Here is a 16,590-nt window from a genome sequence, read left to right as displayed (position 1 = left end):
GTTCGATATATCCGTGTTCGACTGTAGTTCATCGGTGGTCCGAAGGGGTCCCCGGTGCACTCATGGTTGAGAACCACTGGTAGTTCGCGGGCTCTCCGCAGGCGGCCTTCGGACCGGGGGGTACCATTGAAAAGTCTAGCGCCGGTTCCCGTCGCGGGCCGTCCGCGGACGTCCAGGACGGCCCGCCGAGTCGTGCTAGCTTCGAGGCGGTGCGATTAAACAGGACCCAGAGGCATCACTGCAATCGCAGTAATTATATTTGTCAGTAGCTTTTGTCGTTGGACACCAATTACACAAACTGGTCGCAATGACGTCACAGTGCCAGTGCGAGAAAAGTTGGTGAATCGGGATTAGACGTTGGCGTAGTCCTTGTTTTTAGCTTCGCGTCAGCGAGAATACCCTTAAAACTGCAGGTTCCGCGCGTGCAGGCGACATCAGGCAGTTTTTCAGTCGGCTTGAACCGCATTCCAGCCTGGCATGAAAAACTTAAGGGGTCGGGGTGGGCACAGGCCCGCCGTGCCCACCAGTATGGTGCACGCGCATGGTTCACCGGTTGTCTCGTTCGCACTTCCATCCACGGTCGCAGTCTCATCGGCAGATCTTCCGGTGGGGCGGCCATAGTTTTCTTTATGACGAGACAACGCTGGAGCGGTGTGTTCTCCCGTGCGATGCCACAGCGACGACACATAGCAGCCCTGGAAATCGTGTCCGACGTGGATCGCGGAAGGAAGTGATGGGTGCCGCTGGCCGGGGCTGATAAGAGCGGCAGAATCACAATGGCTTCCTTTCAACGGCCTCGTTCCGCGATCTTTGCGGGCTGATGGGCGCCAGGTCATCGCCGCTCCGCTTGTGAGCAGCCACCCTGTGCCGCCGCGAAACGACTGTTACGAAGAAGAAAAAGAGTCGCACTACGGTGGAAGAGCGGCGACGGGCGCTTTCCGCGCGCAAATTGCCGTCGTTTCTCTATGCTGTCGAGCCCGGGCGTGATTCTCGGCGTGCCCATTTTCCCCCCACTCCCTCTGGGGGTGGTGACAGGGCCATGCGCGCATGAAGGTGCACGTCGCACATCGCTGTGCTGCCTCTGATATTTGGCTGAGAGTTGTCTGCGCAGCTCCAGCGCAACTTTACCCCATCTGTTACTGCTTCGTCGTCGTTTATGCACGCTAAATTTATCTCGGGCCTGCAGTTGAGCGGTATTAATTAAACAGACTGATTTTGTAGTACTATGAGGTGGGCATATTCCCCAAAAGCTGCCCCGTTTCTTGTCTAATTCCCCTCGTGGGTACGTGCCGCCAGTGAAGCAACTGCTGCGCAAAGGTGCCGGCCTTACATTCTGTAGGAAAAATGAAAAAATTGGGCCCATCTCCCCGCGAGGGGGACTCGAGTAAATGCGTCGCATAGGGGGTGGGTGTATTGCGTTAACGTTTAGTGTTTGGGGAGTTGGTGGTAGTGAATGCGTTGTATCAGCAGCTTCTTGACGTAGTTTGAATGAGTCAAGGATATAAGGCGCGTTCGTAGCCTCCCATTCTGTGTCGGCTTTGTGGCGCAGTGGGTAGAGCACCATGTACATTGCGTTCCGCCCGCAGGGTCGAGGGATCGAAACCAGGCGCCAGATAGTATTTTTTTTTTTATATAGTGTAGGGCTCTGGTGCGGACTACGACTACGGAAGTCAATGTGGGTGACATCGTGAGTTACTGAAATGCTCTGCATTTAAAATCCTTGCTTGTTTCTTTGCTGCAAAGCAAATGTTCAGAGGCAACCTCCTCTTCTATCGAGGGTCGGGCCGACATCTCTTTTCTTTTTTCGGATCAGTGAAATGGGCAGGCCGATTGTTTCCTTCTTGCGGATGGGCAGCTGAAGCGCTCCACGACCGCGGCGACTGAGGAACGCGCTGCACCAAAACGGCGCAGGCCGCACAGCACATAAAACGATGCCGATAAAACTAGCAGAACACAGTGGAAGCTTCGGGGCACTCCGGCACTGGGAAGACTGCGTGAGGTCAACGATGACAACCGTAGTCTAGATCGGCGTGTGAAAACGGAACATTCCTTCTGGATCGCAGAGACGGTGAACGAGTGCGACGACAATGCAAGAATGACCCCCCCCCCCCCCCCCACACACACACACACACACACACACACACACACACACACACACGCGCGCGCGCGCGCACACACATTTCCTCTTCCCCTCCCGCCGTTGGGGAGAAGAGGGAGTTAATGTCACATCAATGTTGCAGACGCTTCTTTTCTTTCTATGATTTTCACACAGAACGAGGTGGCGTACGTTCTGCTAGCAAAGTGGTTATTTGTCATGTCATTGCCATAGCAAGGAGTGAGGTCCTGGGAAACTATGCTTGCGGTGTACGTATGCGCCGTGGGTGCTTTGTTACCCTATACTCACACACCCTTTCTTTTCCTCTGTCTTGTTACTGTCGCTAACATTTTGTAGTCAGCATGTGTGGAAATTTGGAGAGTAAGAATTCGGTTTGGTGAAGGGGATTGTCTTTTGATTACAACATTGCAACAGTTCAATAGGTAGCAACGGCCACCATGCCCCTCACTGACATCACTCCTCCTCTCCTTTCGAGATGACGAGCCAGAGCCCGTCCCCTTCTAGAGGTGGACTGCTGTGTTACCTGCCCCACACCACTGTGATGAGTGACAGATTGAGGAGGAGTACGCTCAAGTTAGTGTCACTAGATAATGAAACCTTATCTAGTAACACTAGCTCAACTGTTCGTTTGTTGCCGACGGTGACAGTTAGGTACAGTGCATCACAGGACGTACTCGTGCTGCACCGAGCTTGTTATATTAGTTCAAGAATGAAATTACATAATTGACGAGTTTAAGCAAGTCGTAGAGGGAGGCAAATGGAATAAAAAGCTCGACAGGGGGTATTCATTGAGCAAACACGCATTTGAGATCATTTCTTCTAGGTAGTTATTTAGCCAGGTTTCGAATTGATTCTTATGGAGAGAAAGAGTTATCTGGCATCGCCAGTGGCAGTAACAGTGACTAAAGCAGTGGACCAACTTTGTGCCACTCTGCTGCCCGCCATTCTGGAGCACTGAAATAGGCCCTGACCATTGCTCCCGAAAATTGCACGGGATTACAATGTGCAGAATATCTGTCCATGTATTCCAGTGCTGTCAGTCTCTGGGGCTAATGTTTGCCTGGATGCAAGGCTAGCACAAAGCTAGCGACCGGCCTTTAATTACAATTGGGTCGCATTAAGCCAAAACTATTTGCTAGACTTGCCGTTAAGTGAAACTACCATGGAATTGTTTATCATATTAATGGCACTTTGTAGTTGAACTTGCAGTGTGCAAAACTTTGGTTAAGCATTGCAGATAAACACAGCGAAACACAGCAACCTTCATTTTACTGTTTCTTTCAGTTTGTGGCTGGTGTGAATCCTCTGTAGTTTGGGCGTTTCATTTTTGTAGTGATGCACGAGAGTATGTTAGGGGTGCGCATATTTTTGTCAGCATGTCACTTGGAAGTGGCACGTGTTGGTTTTGCAGACATTAAACAAGATAAGCAGCCTGGAGGGGATGACAAGGTAGTGCAGTGATACACCATAATCAACTTTCACAGACGAGATAAAAAATTTAACACACTGCAAGAAATTTATCTGTTCTTGTATGTTAAAATGGCTCAGGTGGGTACTATTGTTTGTAAAGCACAACCTTTTCATTAAAGAAGTTTAGTTTTTTATTATTACAATTTTTTACCTATGTAGTTGTAACCTTTGAGTTGAAAACATAACAGAAAGGTTTTTCTGTAATTTTTAACTACTAATAAACGACTTGTTAACTCAGGTCAGCCATAACCAAGCAGAATCGGCTGCACAAATAGTTCCACTTGAATTTCACTGACCAATATAGCAACACTTGTTCATTGCAGCATCCAGCGACCCAACCACTCAGAATTGACACCCGTGTGTTTTTCCCCCCAGAAGCACTGAGCTGCACACTACTAGCTCTAGCCATCTTTGGGATCGCTAAGCCAAAGCCACTGTTTGTGCACTGCAAGGATTACTGTCTGATCGGGTAGCATAGTTTGGAACAAGAATCCAGTTATTGAGGAAGTACAATATCCGAAGTCTCTAGATATGTTTTGTCTGTCAATTTAAGGGCAATTACGTTGACTTCATCAGTGATCGTGATTCTTACTTCAAGGCAGAGTATATTTCAAGACAAGCTGGGCTTCTCATCAGCATGGCAGATTGTTCTGGTGAAATGGGAATGGCTTTGCCGTGTAATAGAGTAATAAACAAACCTGTGAAATGACGCTGCACGAAGAGGAGAAACAAATAGCACAAGGACTGTCCTTGGTTGTAAGTCCAGTAACTGTCCTTGTGTCTATTTGTTTCTCCTGTCTGCATAGTGTTATTTCACTAGTTTGTTTATTAAGCAATCATGAACCGTCAGAACCAGACTTCCATTTTACTCAATTATTTCTTGTGCAACTTCTGTCCTGTCGGGTGTGTGAGGTGTCGGTGGCTGAGGGGAACTTCCGCCCTGTGTGCAGGCCTGGCCCTGGTCGTCCTCCTGTGTCGGACACCCGGCTCTGCAGCCTTGCAAGTCTTCTTGAACGGCAGTGCGAGCCTCCTGCTGAACGGCTCCCAGCCCATCCTGGGGGCCGTCACCAGCCTGTCCTTCCGGACGTGCGCCAATGGAACGATACTCGAGCAGAGGCTGGCCGGCGGCAATGACTCCATCTCTCTGGAGGTCCTGCCAGAGGGCCCGCTGCAGCTGAACTGGTCTGTCAAGGGCGTGCAGGACTCGGTGACGGTTGGTATCTGATGCTCATTGCGGATGCGGGCTTTTTGCCACCCAGAGACGGTGTAAAATAGATTGACAGAGTAGGGAAGGCGTGTAGTTGCAGTCAGTCGTGGGCACGTTACCCGCAAAAAGTAACAGCGTTACTGTTACAGTTACATGAGCCATAAAAGTAACTCTGTTACAGTTACAGTTACTGTGAAAAAGTAATGTTGTTACTTTCCTGTTGCGAAATGATGCAATTTGTTTAATAGAAACTTAAGAACGTAAACGCACAAACGTGCATAGTCAACGTAGAAACTTGCTAAACGTAGTAAAAAGTGTACGGGGTAAATTCCCAGACAAACGGAACCTAAAGGTGAATAAACTCAATCCCAACGCCAACAATTGTTGTGTACGCCTCGTTCTGTTGCATCAACAGTTTTGTTGATGCACTCTTTGTATTGGGGAATTTATTTGCAAATCATAACTAAGGTTGAGTTGTTTTTCAATGTTGGCATCCGAGAGATTCACTCCTTTCGGAAATCTCATTTCCAGTTTCTTTGTTTTTCTTGTTTACGCTCTACTCAACACTGAGGGCAAGTTTTAAGAAATCTACTTTGTTTTCTGCAGGGAAGATAACTCTCTTAGCGACCTCCTCCCCTAAATAGTGAGAGGGGCCTTGATGTGGAAAGGTGAAGGGCGTAGAGGATATGGGAAAGAAGAAAGTCTGAATAAGTGTAAAGTGCGAAGTGTACGTCAGCCTTTAACGAGTGCAGTGGGTGAAAATTGTTTGCAGAAAAGCGAAAGTAACTAGCGGTATTTCCTGTTACAGTCATTTCGTAAAAAGTAAGTGTGACAGTTAGAAGTTCGTTTAACTTAAATGTAACTAGCTGCAGTTGTAAGTTACCGCAAAAAGTAACTAGTTACCGGTAACGCATTACTAGTAGCTAATTGCTGCCCAAGACTGCTTGCAATGGAGGGATGGGCTTCCCGCAACACTGCCGGGTCAAGTGGTTCGAGTAGGGTGGCAACAATTCAGCAAGCTATGCAGGGTAATGTGTGGTGTGCTTTCGTTTGTGCTATTTGTTAGCCCAAGCACTGTGGTTGAACAGTTTCCGCAGATTTCTAGATTTGCAATCTCCACGCTGTGGCTGCTTTGCGGTTGTGAGCCTCCTACTGCAATGCAAAACAGCTTGGCTAGTCAAGGGACACTTCTATTGGCTGTCTTCACTGGTTTGAGTGAGGTATTATCAACCTTTAGTTTTTAGTTCGTTGCTTTTGACAGCTTGCTTGCTTGAGGCATAATTTTGTAGGGTGTTTAGTGTTTTAGTTTGCTATGAGCTTGTGCATGCAGAATTTCAGTGGACATCGCCTTTGTTTGAGGGAACTCAGACCTTACTTGACCGCCAACTAACATTAGAAAGCTATTCTCAAATGCTTTTTTTTTTTTTGTCATAGAGAAAAAAAAAAAATGTCTTTTAGTCCTCCAACTTCTGTCTTTTAAGTAGTGCAGCAACTCCGCAGACCCCATGCCCCTATAATCACACTGGATCCGATCGTGGCAATGAGTTTCGAGGTGAAGGGTAGAAGCCTCGCAACGGTGGCCGTCAGAGCCCTGGTCAAGCTCCGGCCGATGGGCTCCCTGTCTGTCTACCAGGCAGGGAGCTCCGGGACCTCTGTGGCCATCAGAGTAAACTAGTGCTTTAGTTGTGTTTCAAGCTGCAAGGCTCTGCAGTGTATGACCTGGTCCACTTGATTTGTTACTCTGGTAGGGAACAGTGCAATGTACCTGCTGACCAGAATGTGTATTCTTTCTGGAGCATAACAAGGAGAGGGGAAGGGGTTGAAGTGGCTATGGCAAATTTTGTAGCTTTTTGAATAATCTGTGAAGGGGATGTGCAGCTCTGCTTTTGCCTTCTAGCTTGTGTTGTGATGCATCTTCGGTGGCTCTAAAGCTTACACCCAGGGTCAAAAGTTTAGAGGAGCTTTCAACGTTAATTTTTCTGCTATCAGGGGGCTTAGCTCCTGCTCAGTGTATGGTGCTGCTACTTTGAAGCGTGATGCTTCACTTAAAAATCCGAATCAAGTGCTGAGCCCTCAGACAGCAGAACAATTAGAATGGAAAGTCAAAATTGTGTCGTGTAAACTTTTGACCTTGGGTCTACATACACTCCTGAGGACCATTGTGTATGCTTTTAGTGCTTGAAATTTATTGCTGCCAGAACAGCATTGAGGACATGTTGTAATTTAAGGGTCTAGATTACTGGAGGGCTGCTGAGTTCAAAATATAGGTGGGATCATGGTCACCTAAGCTGCTATGCTAATATAAAGGAATGCAAAACGAATAATATGAATAATTTAGGAAGCCTTCTTTATGTGCAAAGAGCCAGCTTCTCGGAAGTCGCCGCTTGTGGGCGAGGTGCTAATACGGAGAAAAGAAAGTTCCGTGTTTTAGTAGGTGTGCTAGCACTTAGACAGCACTCAGATATGTGGTGCCTGCCATCCTGGTGTCTTACGCCACTCATGCCTCCACAACAGTCTGTTGGTGGGTAAAAGGATAATTCGCGGAGAGTGTCAGCTGGTTATGCCAAATCTTTCTCTCTGAATGGTGTGCACGTGCTCCACTATTTGTGTGGACGTCGCTGAGCTTAGCACTGTTTTGTGGTAGCTGGAAAGCATAGCCAGTTGTGGGGTCTTCCCTTGGCTGGGTGAGAGCTGCTCTGACCTGGTGCGAGTTATCGTGATGGGTGCTTGCAGGTGGGCGCCAACATGTCCAACAACCGGTTACACTGGCTCTCCCTCCGCCCTGGATACGGACTGGTCTGGCTGCAAGTAGATGAGGGGCAGTCAGTTCTCATAGCCAGCCATTCGATAAGGCCCTACCTCCTCGCCCTCGAGGGGGGCCAAGACTGGCTCACTATCGTGGCGCCTTCTGGCTTCCGGGGCTGCCTCTCGGGAGGGGCCAACCTGGCCCTGGCGAGCGCCCGGGTGGACAGGGGGCAACCCCAGTGGGACACCTGCCCTTTGCCGGATGGGCCGTACTGCAGTGAGTATTTTGGCGCAGAACGCATCCTCCTTTAAAGGGCTCGTGAAGACTAAATACTAGTTTAGTTTGCTGAAAACTTGAAAAGACTACTTTGTCCCTATAACAATGGCACAATTTCTATCGCAACCTTCAAACAGGTAATTGCGACGTTAAAGAAATCACACAAAGCAGTGGCGGCTCCCCAGCCACTTCCTTGCCTTACCTCTTATACATCACAGGGATTTGCTCGTACGATTGGTGGCCGCTGACCTAAGCCACAGCCAAGAAACATAACTGGGCGATTGCAGTGGGGCCCCTAGTTCCTTTTGATCTGGTCATTTAAATGCTAAAATGCAGCTGCCACACAGCTAGCTGTTTTTAGTTTTCTCTCAACTGCGTCACTGCTGACATCGTGTAGCGTGAAATTTTAAAGCTTTTCAATATTTTTTGCACTTTTTTTCGTTAAAAAAAAGGCCTTTGATAGAAGTAATAAAGCTTAATGGATTACCAAAGACTAGCTCTTTCGAGTTAAACGAGGTTGTCTTTTGTCTTCATGGCCCCTTAAATTTTAGGCAGTGCCTGTTTTGTTGGCTTTAGTAGCCAATCTTAGGTGTGTAATGTTGAGGAAAAATGAGGAGGTGCCAAATTTTACATACTACCGTATTCACTCGATTCTAAGCACCCCATTTTTTTCAACTATCGCGATGCCATAAGTGAGGGGGTGCTTAGATTCGAAATAGTACCTACATTACCCCACACCCCGGGGCACTTTTATTCGCAGCCATATCTTGAGGAGACGGGTGGACGGAATAATGCCTTATTTGGAAAACATTAAAAAAAAAAAACGTGTACAGACAGTAAACCCACCACTTACGTCTGTACCCATTCACCCTCACTACCATTCGAATACTGTTGTGCCGCTTAGGCCGGCACTCTCGGTATCACCCAGAAGGTCGTCTTCTGTTCCGTTGAAGTGGTTTCTAATTGAAAACTTCACGAATGGCTTGGCCACAACTGCAACTCAGGTCCACTTAGAAAAGGGGTGCTTAGATTCGCGTGCAAACTTTTTCCGATTTTTTTTTTTTTGCTGAAAGTAGGGCAAGGTGCTTAAAATCGGGGGGTGCTGAAAATCGCGAAAATACGGTGTACGAAAATAATTTCTTGGTGCCCCCATATCTTTCCAATTTTGCAGCAAGCCCTAGTGCAATCAGTGTAAGCAGCACGCAAATAAAGTAGTATGCCTGAAGGGAAATGAAATATCACAAAGACTAAACCAGTCGAGGGCCTGATTGAACCCCGTATTGTGAATGGCTGAATTACCGAGTCAGCCATCGTATAATTATGTTCGGAGATTCTTGGGAGAGGGTGCGAAACACAAAGTAAAAAAAAGATAAACAAAAGGCTTTAGCAAGTGTTGGCAATCAAACTTTGGTATTATGGGTGGCAGGCAGCAGGTGCTCTAGCAACTGGGCTATATAATTAGAGATGTATCTTCCGTTTTCAGATGAAAGGCCCCCGGTTGGAACTGACGGTGGCAATTTGTTGATGCCAAATTCAGCTTGGTGGTCATGGATTATAGTTGAACGCTCAACTAACAAGGCCATGAGCAGTGTTTAATGCAACTGAAAAGAGCACTTACTTTAATAAGCCAAACTTTTATTTGTGGTTGCATTGGGCAGTTCAACCAATGTAGCCTATTGTTTGTTAGTTTAGCAGAAGTTGGGAGCCTTATTTGATTTGTAATCAGCAGCCGAAGAGAAAATGCCATGTGCCATGCACGGCCGTTGCACCAAGTAGTAGTAATGACTTCACACTGGCTTGCAATGTGGTTTTCTGCTATCAGTCTTCAGAGTTTTGGTTTTCGCTCATTTTATGGTGGAGATCGACTTCTTGTTTGTTCACATTGCAAGTTTTACAGGCCAGACTCGCTAGCAATCTGCTACATTTTGTCTTGCGGACCCGCCTGTGTGTTGTCTTAGCAAATGTCAGCAAACCAGGGTGGTGCAAGGGAAATGACACTTTCAAGCTGGCTTTCCATGGAAAAAAAAGAGTGTGTAAACTGACCAGAAAAAGCTTGTAACATGGCCTATGCATGCTCGGCTGTAATTTGGTAAAGTAATTAGGCCATGTGTACTGTGCTCAATGTCCTTAAAGTTTAAGCATTTGGAATTGGCACTGCATAGCTGGTACAGATCCGAAGAAGAAGGGACGGAAGTAAACCTACATAAATGCCTTGTAGTAAAAAATCGTTGCAGCAGTGTGACGACATCCAGCAGAACATTCTGAAGGCAGGGCTATCGTAAGAAGAAAAAAAGCTGCTGCACATGCCGTCATTTCTTGTTGTAGTTTGAAGCTAAGTAAACAAAGTTGCTGGCAATCTTTTTTTTTTCTCTGGTTTGTTTATCGGCTCCTCTGGAGCAATGCTCGACATTAAAAAAAAATAACTTACCTAGTAATTTTGACCACTACTTTTTTGCCAATGGTAGGCCTCCGTTTTAAAAAAAAAAACCCCGCCAATTGTTCCCTGAGAAATTCTTTGGTGGCGCAAAATTCATTTGTTTTTATGGTTGTGAAATTGCGGTTTCTGGTAGCCTTGTAATTAGTATTCTGGGGAGCCCCAGCAGCATCACCATTGGCATTTTGAGCCCTTGCTCCTTCCTGGTTGGCCTGAGCTCTCATGGCGGATGTAGGCGACAATCGTATGCGAGACCGCCATCCACCCGTTTGTACTTCCTAGCCACGCAAATACACTAGGCAGTTTCCTGTCTGTGAGGTCGAGCAAATAAACTTCGGCTGGTGGATTTCGACATAGCCCTTATTTTCCTGGATAGGATGTTTATCCTTCCTAGTGCTGGGCAGAGCTACTGGCTAGTGAGGCAGTTTCTTTCCATTTATAACTGACGACCTGCCAGATTTGCGCATCAAGCAAGCCGGCAGCTTTTTAACATTGCTTTCTTTATTATTATTTTTTTAGTAGATGAGAAAGTGCCATCTTTTGGTTGAGCAAAATTTTCAAACTAGGATGAATTGCTTTGCTGCTTCCCGGACTTCAGACAGAGCACACAAAACGTGTACTTGTGGCATCAAATCGATGGGGCCGCCGTAATGCTAGGATGTAGTTTGTGGTTCAGGGCTCTTGGGACATAAGATGAATTCCAAAATGCGTGCACTTCAAACTCTACTCATGTACAAAAATTTGGAGATGTGTTCTGTTGGTGGCATTTCAAGCCTTCCCGCCAGTTTGGGACAGCACGTGCACAAATGGTCAGAGTAGTTTCATGGTGTTTTAGTTGCAGGTTAACAATATAACTTGGGCAGTTCAAGGTGAAGGATATCGTAGCAACGCAGGGCTAAAGTAAACGTTTGTAGGGATGAAGCAACGGACTTATGAATTATGGATAAAATGGGGTTAATCGCTTTGGTCCAGTCTCATTTACTTGGTGTGTAGTCATTGCTTTGTTTAGTTCACGTGTTTGCAAAGTGCTGCCCACAACTGTATTTTAGTAATATTGCTTCATCAGGAAGATTTAGCAGCAGCCACTTTAATTCACATCGAAATATAATCACAGTCCAAGCAGGTGGTTTGATAGTTGACACAGCACTTTGCTGTTGTGAATATAAATGTAAGTTGGTTATGAATGTTTGAAAGGGAGGTTGAGCTCATGTAATTACAGCATCGTGTGTCAAAGGAGGTCCGGTGTTCATAAAACAGTGTTTTATGCTGGAGGTACAAGGGCAGTACACAAAAGCAATGCCCCCCCCCCCCCCCCCCCCTCTCTCTCTCTCTCTCTCTCTCGAAAGAAAACTGGCTGACTCATCGCAGTCCAAAAAGAGTTACATGTATAGGAGCATTCAAACTGACATGGCGAGGGGAGGAGGGAATGAACTCGGCGAAGGGAGGAGAGAAGTGGCCCTTGGTTCATTTAGTGGTCTCCGTCTATTTCAATGGCCATTTTGTACTCGCGCGTAGTGTGCACACTCTGGCATTGCCAATATGAGGCTGAACGAGGGATGCTGCATTCTCACTGCCGTTACCTGTGTGCAGGGGACTATCGTGTGGACCCGTGCTTTGACCACCCCTGCCACCATGGTGGCCTGTGTGCTGTGGAAGCGGGGCAGCCGAAGTGTGCGTGCACAGCCAGGTACACAGGCGAGCACTGCGAGAAGGACCAAGGTGGGTTGTTCGCCTTCCAGCTGGGCCATCATCTTGTGGGTGGCATCCGAGAGGGATGGTGGGGGGGAGGTCCACCTTAATGGCGCAGTGCCTGCTACCTTGGGAGCAGAGCTGGGTGCGGTGCTTTTTCGAGGGTTGCTTTCACGGGGAAGAATTGTTATCTCTTTCATGTACTATCGGCCAATAAAGTATACGGACCACGGCTTCGTGAAATTAGATTATTTTCTATTTTATGCCGCTGCCAGCATGAATAGAATATGTGCGGCCCGATTTTATTTTGGAATGACTTTCTTGAGAAGTCACTTAAAGGTTGCTGGCTAGGCACCTGGCGGAGAAATCCCATCAAAATCTCCAACCCGTGGTCCGTTTACTTTTGGGGGCACCTGTACCTTTCATGTACCTTATCTCTTTCAAGTTCCACTCGTTAATAATGCGAAACAAGGAAAGCAGAAAATTCTTTATTTGGGAAAGCAGAGCCTCTGATAGCCTACGTTTTGAATCGCACCTTTCTGCGCAGATTAAAATTGCTGACACAGCGCATTAAACTTTTGATGTGTAATCATCGGGTGTGTCCATAATGAGTGGGTGCTGACAGTCTCACTGCCACCGAGTCAATTATGGATTGCATTGGAGAATGTTATGATTATTAAAAATGTGGTCACACTCAGCTTCTCCCGTGCCCGGACTACTTCAGTAGCAGACTGCAACAGCAGGTCGCCGAGTGAAGCCTGGGGCAGTCCTTCCTCTCGATGTGCCAACTGTGGCTGCGCGTGCATTGAGGTTAAGGAAGAGTGAATGAAAAGAGGGCAGTTGCTATCATGCAGATGTAGTGTAACCTTATCCTGACGCACACCTGAATGTGACAGCGACACTACCTCCTTGCCTGTGTGCAAGAGAGAGAGAGATATTCCCGCTGTTTAATCACTTCAATGAAAACATATTAGGGTGAAATCCTTAAATGCCCTTTGTGCGAAAAACCATTGTCATCGTTGTTGTAGTTTTTGTTCACAACAGAAGGTGGCCGCCACCTTGAAGAGTAAGCAAAAAAAGCTCATTCAAGTTCGCATGGGAATCGAACCCGGGTCTGTAGAGTAGGAGCCGAGTGCGTTACCACTCCGCTACCTCCGCACATTGCGAGCAATGGAAGAAGAGTTGGACTAGTGCATGCTGCGTGACAGGGAAACTTGCGATGACACGCGAGTTCCTAGAATAGGTGCACCCAAGCTGTGGAAAACTCTTACTGTGGGAAGCCGGGGTGTGAAGTGTTGCCAGCTTGCCTGGTGAAGTAATTTGCTCCAAAAAAGGAAGAAATGAAAGTGGAGAGACACATAAGCGCGATGTACCAGTGAAGGAGCTGTTAAAGACGGAAGAAACAAAAGTGAACAAAGAGGTGCAAAGGTGTAAACTTTCGTTTTCGAAGCACGAAAGCAGACCGAGGTGCCCCGAGGAAGTTTTTTTTATTTCACTGGGTCAGAATTTTAAAAATACGGCACTGCTCGCTGGAAAGTGCTGAACACCCTGTCCGCTTAACCGGGCTGTTCGGTTTGCAGTGCTGAGGTTGTTCCCTGGCAGCCCCCTTCTGAAGGGAAGGGATGCACTGATGTTTAATGAAAGCAAGGCTGCACAAGAAAATTAAATGCGCTGTGGTGGCACCCCAGAAATATCGTGGAGCTGCCCAATGAAATGGAATAAGCAACTGGCACCTTGGACAATCCCTAAAGTACCTTTGAGGAGCCATAAGCTGAACATTGGTTTGGCTGAACATTGCTGAATAAGCTGAACATTGAATTAGCTTGGCTTGGAGGGTTGTGGTGGAGCAGGGAACTGCGTCTCCCAGTATGGTACATGGCAGTCGACAAGCACGGCGGCGTGTGTGGAAAAGGGCTGAAATCACTTGTGCATGCAGGCAGATGCACTTACCATGTACCGAGTGCTGTACTGTGACAAGTTTTTTTTAATCTGGTACATATTCTGTATTTAGTGTGGCTAATATAGCATTTTTACTTCAGTACTGCTGTCTTGAGGTAGCATGCAATAGCAGTTTCGCCACAGCTCCCAGTGCAGTGACTTTGGAAGCTGTTGGCTGACTGCCATTAGTGTAATATTCTGTCTATGGAAAAAGTGCATGTGTAGGTTTGTTTTTGGAGATAGGGGGAAAAAAAGGGCAAACATTTCCACTGACTGACAGAATTTAGTTAAAAGGGCAGATGGGTCTTTGGGGCCGAAAAACGATTAAAAAAAAAATTGTTTTCTCAAAAATGGCATTTTCGGCATCCACGGCCATTTTTCTTTCAGATCTGCAAATTTACTCATCAAAAGGCACCTAATTTTTATTGTAAATGGCATTTATAGTGCACTCTACTGCTCAGTTAGTGCAGAATTCGATGGTGAAACGGCACTTTTTTTGCAACACGAAGCTAGCATTTTGCCCTCGAATATCTCGGCACCCAGAGCAGGTACAACTGTAATTTCTTTGCTTCTGCTACGTAAATGTGTGGAAAATGCAATGCCAGACACAAATCTTCAAGTCGAGGGTTTAGAAAGTTATTATTGCATTCAATTGACACCACGTGTAAGCCATTTCTGGCAGAGCACAGGAGGAGTGAAGTTCAGTGTGTTGTAAAATGACCAAAAATAGCTAAATCAAAAACGTTCCTCCAACATTGTATTCTTTAGTGATTTGTGTGCCTAGCCACGGGGTAATTGCCATTTTGTATGGAGTGGTTATTTTGTGATTGTGACCCAAAATAATGGCAATTAATCATCAATTATAAAAAAAAAATCAACTTGCGAGAAATCTAATTGCAGTTTGAAATCAGCACAAAAAACTCATAATGCTGTGCAGTTTTATTAAAATTGATTTGTAAATTAAAAAAATTGCTCGAAGACCAGTCTGCCCCCTTAAAAACACATGTTAACTCCACACTAGCACTAAAACAGTGTGATAAAATGGAATCAGATGCACCACTACAGCCACATAATCAGTCACGTTGATTGGCGGTGGCTTTTCTTGGCAGGGCCAATCACACAAGCTAGCCTTTCTGACGTCGTAGGGAGGAAGTGCAAGAAAGTGGATGGTTGGTTGCCGCTCATTCATCTCCTTACTTGTTGTCTAAACAATCGTTGGCAGGTTTGCCTTGAAATCTGCATAATTGGCATTCTCTTTTGAGTGAACCAAACTTGTGTATTTTGTCTTCATGGTCCCTTCAAATGAGCTGTTGCGCTGTGGCTGGGAGCATGTAAGGTAGCGGATCGGCGACAGAGTACATAAACAGCTGCTCCATTGTACCTGCACCCAGGCCCCCTGTGCGAGCGCGACCCCTGGAGGAAGCGGCCGTGCGCCAATGGGGGAATCTGCGTGGAGGACTGGCGAGGCAATGGGACCCGCTGCTTGTGTCGAGGCCCCTGGACTGGCAGTGCGTGTCAGGAGCCGGCGCCCGACGCCCAGTGCAGCCAGCCATCCAAGGAGTGCCTCAACGGAGGCAGCTGTGTGCCGGGCAGTGTCCCAGGCCGCAAATTCTGCAAGTGCGCAGCAGGTGGGGCCAGGCGTGCGATGCGATTTCTTTGTGGTGTCTAGTGTGATCGCACTCGTCAAAATCCGAGCAACGGACACCTTTTGGGTGGCCCAGTGATTATTCCGCTGTAGCGTAGCGCAGTGGCGTGCGTTTTCAGCAGGCTCGTTGACAAGATGATGGTGTTAAAGAAAGGTAAGTGAGATGAAAAGCGAATTGGGCAGCTGTTAATAAAGGGGAAAATAATTGTAGGCGCTTCAAAATAAAATAGGGATGAAACGGGAGAGCAGGGGCGGAATTTTGCAAAATGGCGGCGTCATTCTGAAATGAAGTGGTATTGACGTCAGAAAGGCACGTTCTCCTTGGTTTGCGAGCTCTGTGAGAATGTGAAAGCCAAAGGAAAACGCGGAGTGCAGGTCCTTATGAGGGTTGAAAATGATGGCTCGAATGCCATCATTTTTGACGTGACAGCGCAGAGCACTGTCATTTTTGATGCTGCCTCCTAACACCACCTCTCATCGGAAGAGGATGAGATAACAGGCACCACCCCTGGCACGAGTGAGAGGGTATCTTCTGAGAGCCTAGCTTTTGTCTGTAAATATTTAGCTGAGCAGATATGTCTTGCTGTAGAGCAATATGGTTTCTTGGCTGTATTTCTTTCTCCGGTAATGCGCTGTTTATGTGGGGGTAATAAAATGAGTTCGATAACAGCTGGTATTGCAGAAGGATGGCAAGTTGGACTAGTTGGTTCATAGTGACCATATCGAACATGCAGTGCAAAAGAGACTGAACAAGAAGGATAAACGACAACAGCAGAGCAGCACTGAATTTTCAACTGAATTTATTAGAAAAAACACTCTTATAGATACTCCACTCTGAAAAGCCACATCACTTCATATATGGCATGTTATTATTATATTATTAACAGCTGGCATGTTTGCTATCCGAATATTGTGATATAATGGCACGGTACTCTTTTTTTCTTTATGCAGGCGGAAAGGTTGCATTACATGATCAGTAGTGTGGGGAATATGAAAATTTCCTTTTTGCTTTTCTCTGGGGTTGTTGGTCATATGCAGGGGTCGGTTATACGCGGGAAAATACAGCAAA

At 46.7% G+C, this 16,590-nt stretch overlaps 1 protein-coding gene across 1 annotated transcript in view; it reads left to right on the top strand.

The window, feature by feature from the left end:
* Positions 1-16,590, top strand: part of LOC144137957 (protein crumbs-like) — a 168,306-nt gene that overhangs the window by 71,639 nt on the left and 80,077 nt on the right. The window contains exons 2-5 of the mRNA XM_077669997.1: positions 4,537-4,799; positions 7,527-7,815; positions 11,840-11,968; positions 15,268-15,504. Of these exons, the coding sequence (XP_077526123.1) occupies positions 4,537-4,799; positions 7,527-7,815; positions 11,840-11,968; positions 15,268-15,504 (918 nt within the window). The remainder of the gene's footprint in view (positions 1-4,536; positions 4,800-7,526; positions 7,816-11,839; positions 11,969-15,267; positions 15,505-16,590) is intronic.

This window comes from Haemaphysalis longicornis, unplaced genomic scaffold (assembly GCF_048455015.1).
Source record: "Haemaphysalis longicornis isolate Haplotype H1 unplaced genomic scaffold, Haemaphysalis longicornis Haplotype H1 scaffold_1, whole genome shotgun sequence".
Taxonomy (NCBI): Eukaryota; Metazoa; Arthropoda; class Arachnida; order Ixodida; family Ixodidae; genus Haemaphysalis; species Haemaphysalis longicornis.
Note: the sequence above shows the minus strand (reverse complement) of the source record. Positions and strands in the feature narration are given on the sequence as shown.